Source organism: Rissa tridactyla, chromosome 19 (assembly GCF_028500815.1).
Source record: "Rissa tridactyla isolate bRisTri1 chromosome 19, bRisTri1.patW.cur.20221130, whole genome shotgun sequence".
Taxonomy (NCBI): domain Eukaryota; kingdom Metazoa; phylum Chordata; class Aves; order Charadriiformes; family Laridae; genus Rissa; species Rissa tridactyla.
The window spans coordinates 1,894,569-1,898,635 of record NC_071484.1 but is presented as its reverse complement, the minus strand read 5'-3'; the positions used below and the strand labels follow the sequence as shown (position 1 = coordinate 1,898,635).

Here is a 4,067-nt window from a genome sequence, read left to right as displayed (position 1 = left end):
TCCCTCTGTCTGTATCTTGACCCAGGACCTTTTCCACCTTCCTTTCTCCTCCTCTCCTGCTGAGGAGGAAGAGGGAGAGAGCAAGCAGCTGGGTGGGTGTCTGGAAGCCAGCCAAGGTCTTGCTGGTTTTCCAGCAGCAGTGGTAATCAGAAGTGCCGGCAGTGCTTGTCATTTCCATGCTTTTTTTTCTGCCTTCTATCTGTGCCATCAGGAGCAATCTCTTTCTCCCACGCTTGTTCCCCTCAGAGGACGGTGGGCAATGATGTCAACTGGCCTTTGTGCTTGTGTGCCTGGGAACTAGTGGCAGGTTTACAGCTTTTCTTTCCCCAGCCATCCACCCCTCATTGCCTCACTTTTCCGGCCCATCCATTCTCAGTGTTCCACCGACTTGGCATGGTGGCAGAAGGCCCTTCTGTGCAAGGCTGAGCTCTCGGGAAAGGGCCCCCAGTTCTCCCCTGCCACCCCTCTTTCCCCTATGCACGCAGAGGTCTGAAAACCTCTTCCTGTGAGGGGCTGGGGCTAGTGGCTTCAGAGAAAAGCAGAAGGTGGTGAGAGAGCTTCTGCCATGGAACTGTTCTTCCCCTGCACCGCAGGATGGGATTGCACTTGCCACGAGCTGCAAAGAGAGAGCATGGGCTGTTCTGATCCGTGCACTCTCTCCAGTACCGTGGGAGGAACTGTCTGTCGCTCTTTTGTGTCCTCTTGCAGGCCCATGGAAATCACCTTTCTGTCCTACAGACATCTGTCTGATGGCAGTTGGGGATGTGTCAGTCACCTGAGGCCTGCAAATCTGTCTAATGAACCGCGGGGGCCGCATGGGCCACCGTATGGGTGTGATGGGAGAAGAGGGGAGTTGTCCTAGCTATCCTTGCCCTTAGACGAATGCCGTGGCCCCTCCTTCTGGAGTTGGGTGGGAAGGTGAGGAGGAGGAGGCTCGGGGCTGAAGCCAAGGTGACTGCTCCTGCCGGCCCCTCCTTCCATCCTCGTGGCCATCTGCTCTCTGAGCCTTCTCCCCCAGCACAACTCCATGCAGAGCGAGAGGAACTGCCTTGAGTGCTTGTGCGGCTGCTGACTTCCCAGGGCCTCCTGCAGCACTGGGGTCCTCCCATGAAGGCAGCAGAACCTGGGATCAGCATCTGTAGGGCGTGCTCTGAGGCCATTTCTGAGCAGAGATGCAGCACGGGAAGGGGATGATGGGCACTGGCTGTGGAGCAGCGAGGGATGTCTTCCTCAGCTCCAAGGGAAAGGAGGCAAACCAAAATGAACTGCAGTGAGTGAGTCCCACCCTCCCCTTGCTCCATGGTTTCCCTTGAGCAGAGTGGAAGAGTTGCCACAGAAGGAAGGAGGACTCAGACACACGGGCTTGGATGCAGCACAGTTTTAATGAGTCTCAAGAGGAAAAGGAGGGGGCTGACAGGGAGCACCGGGGGCAGCCACTAAGACGCAGTGGAGCTCCTGCAGGGTGTCCGACTGCCTGGCCTGCAGAGGGAGGGAGACCAACAGGTTGCCGCTAGGCTGGCGTTGGGAGGTGGTGACAGGAAAGGTAAGGAAGAGAGAGGAGAGTGTAGAAGAAGGCAACAATGGCCCAAAGCTCTAAATATGATGCCCCAAAGCTCTAACTACTTTGTGGCATCATGTTCTGAGGTCTTGGGAAGTTCTTGCCCAAGGTCGTTGCCAGCAGCTTTAGCAGGGCTGACATCTGTTGCCACAGTAGCGGCTGGTAATGCAGGAGAGGTCGCAGCAGCCAGAGTTGATGGGCACTCCGTCACAGCTGAGGATGCTGCCAACGGCAGCAGAGGTGGAGGATCCCACAACGGTGTTCTGCGGGAAGGAGCTGAGGATGGGGCCGGGCAGGGTCACCACCACGGGGGAGGGCTCGATGACGACGCAGGAGTTCTGGCACTGCCTGACACAGGGCTCATTGCAGCTGTTGGCCAGCGGGGTCGGGCAGCAGGGCTGGCAGGGCGGGCAGCAGGGCTGGCACTGGTTGTAGCAGGACATCTTGCGGAGCTGGACGTGCACCTGGAGGAGAGGGCAAGGGAAAGCAGGGCACAGGGACCCATGAGGAGCAGCACTGCACCCAACCACAGGCGAGCCAAGGCACCACCAGCATACGCTGGCAGGCTCAAGGCCCATGAGACACCTCAACTAAGTCCCAGCCTCTCCCTGCGGGAGACCTTCTCTCCCTTTCCCTCTCCCATGAGAAGCAGGTCCCAGTCCTGGGCCAGGACAGCCCGTATCAGCTGAGACAAACATCGGGGAAAGACCCGATCTTGAAGGGGGAGCAGAAGAGCCTTCACACTCACCTGATGCCCAAGGAGAAGGAGGCAAGAGAAGCGGCTGAGAGAGCAGAGAGTCGGGCTGCCTTTTATAGTAGCCCTGCACTGCCTCAGGCCCAGAGGCACCCTTTGTGGAAGTACTAATTTTCTGACAAGCTCATGTCAAATGCAAAACACCCCAGCTAATGGGATGGGCTGCGTCCTGGTTTCCTGCACTGCTGCCTTTTCATTTCCTGGCTTAAGGCACGTGCTTTCCCATTTGAAGGCTTCTGTAAGTACCGGGATGAGAGGCCCGAGGATTTCCAGGGCAGAAACACGTCAGCGCAGGCAGAAGACTCAGCTCAATTGCAGATGGCGCCCTGTGCGGACAGGTGATGTGCGGCTGGGTCATTCCTGTGGGCTTGTTTGTGGCAAAGTTGTCCGGAAATGGGCACCGCTCTCGTGTTTGTCATCGGGATGCCTGAGGACTCCCATGGAAGCAGACATGCCACGTCCTTTTCTCTTCCTCCCGCCGTCTCCCTCGGATGGTCGCTCAGTGTTGCACGCAGGTGGGCTTCTGCTGGCAGGCTTTGACGCTATTGCAACACTACTAGCAGTGCTCTCAGGACAATTTTGCTGGGCTCATTTGCCTCATCCCCTCTCTGTGCAGCCTCTGAAGGCTCGCGGGCAACACCGTCAGCACGTGTGGGGCCCGCTCCTTCCCTGGGGTACTTGAGTCCTCTTCTGCCAATGTGGTCCCCATCATCTCCTCAGCAGAGTCGACAGTTGCTGGTGTTTTCCTGGCCTTACACGCGCGTACAGGTTTTCTGGTGGTTCCATGCAGACGTGCATGAGCACACGTGGGTCAGTCTGTACTTGTGTGGCCCTCATCGTGAGGCCACGTGCAGGTCATGGCAGGGGGACTCTCCCCTGGTGTGTCCATGAGCACTGCAGAGTAGCAGCTTGCCTTTGCCAGAAGGATCCCACCTACAGCTGAATGGTGGTGCCTTTGGCCTGGCAGAGAGGTGCCCGGAGACCCAAAATGCAGTGCCTGCCTCCGGCGCCCTCTATTTCTTGCTTTATGCAGAGGGAGAAAGGACAAGAAAGACTGCCGGTCTTGGCAGGCCATTGTCCCTGAATCCATCCCCTTATGACGCAGTGTTGCTGGGGACTGGGATGGGACAGAGGCTCCTCGTGGCCATGCCAATGCCAGCTGCACTTCTATGGCTCATCAGCCTGGTGCTGAGTGAGGCAGGGGCCGAGACCTGGCACCAAATGGGTATTGGGCTAAAGGGACCGAGGTCCCGCTGTTGCTCTGCTCTGAGATGCAGGATGGTTGGACAGACCCAGCTCAGAGGTAGCACAGCTGAGGGCTGCCCCCTTCCCGTTGTCGGCCTTGCTGAGATCATTGCCAGATCATTGCTCCCGGGAGGCTTCAACCACAGCCAACTCTCCTTCCCATGGGAACAGCTTTCAAGCTTACGTTCCAGTGCTTGGCCCCGACCTGAGTTACATCTCCGGTGGTGACACACCAGTGCCTGTGTCTGGACATGGACCCCACTGCTCTCCGTTTGGACCCTGACAGGCGGGTGACTCCCCAGCTTGACCTGACACCTGCCTCGTCTCTATGAATGCACCTGCTTAGCGCTGGACTTTGTTGATCCCTGATTACTTTCATGAGACCTCATCCTGGCCTTGACTCACTCGCTGACACGTTGTTTTTGTTGTTTAACCCGGGATAGCAACTAAGCACCACACAGGAAGGATAAAAGTGGGAAAAATCATGGGTTGTGATACAGACAGTTTAAT

General features: G+C 57.3%; 1 protein-coding gene across 1 annotated transcript; it reads right to left on the bottom strand.

The window, feature by feature from the left end:
- Nucleotides 1–1,683: 1,683 nt before the first annotated feature.
- On the bottom strand, nucleotides 1,684–2,001 carry LOC128919078 (feather keratin Cos2-3). Its single transcript, XM_054224043.1, has one exon. The coding sequence runs from the start codon at nucleotides 1,999–2,001 to the stop codon at nucleotides 1,684–1,686; it is 318 nt and encodes a 105-aa protein (XP_054080018.1).
- Nucleotides 2,002–4,067: the final 2,066 nt, after the last annotated feature.

Excerpts from the sequence above, each read along its gene's own strand:
- LOC128919078 (XM_054224043.1), bottom strand. The coding sequence starts at position 2,001 with ATGTCCTGCTACAACCAGTGCCAGCCCTGCTGCCCGCCCTGCCAGCCC.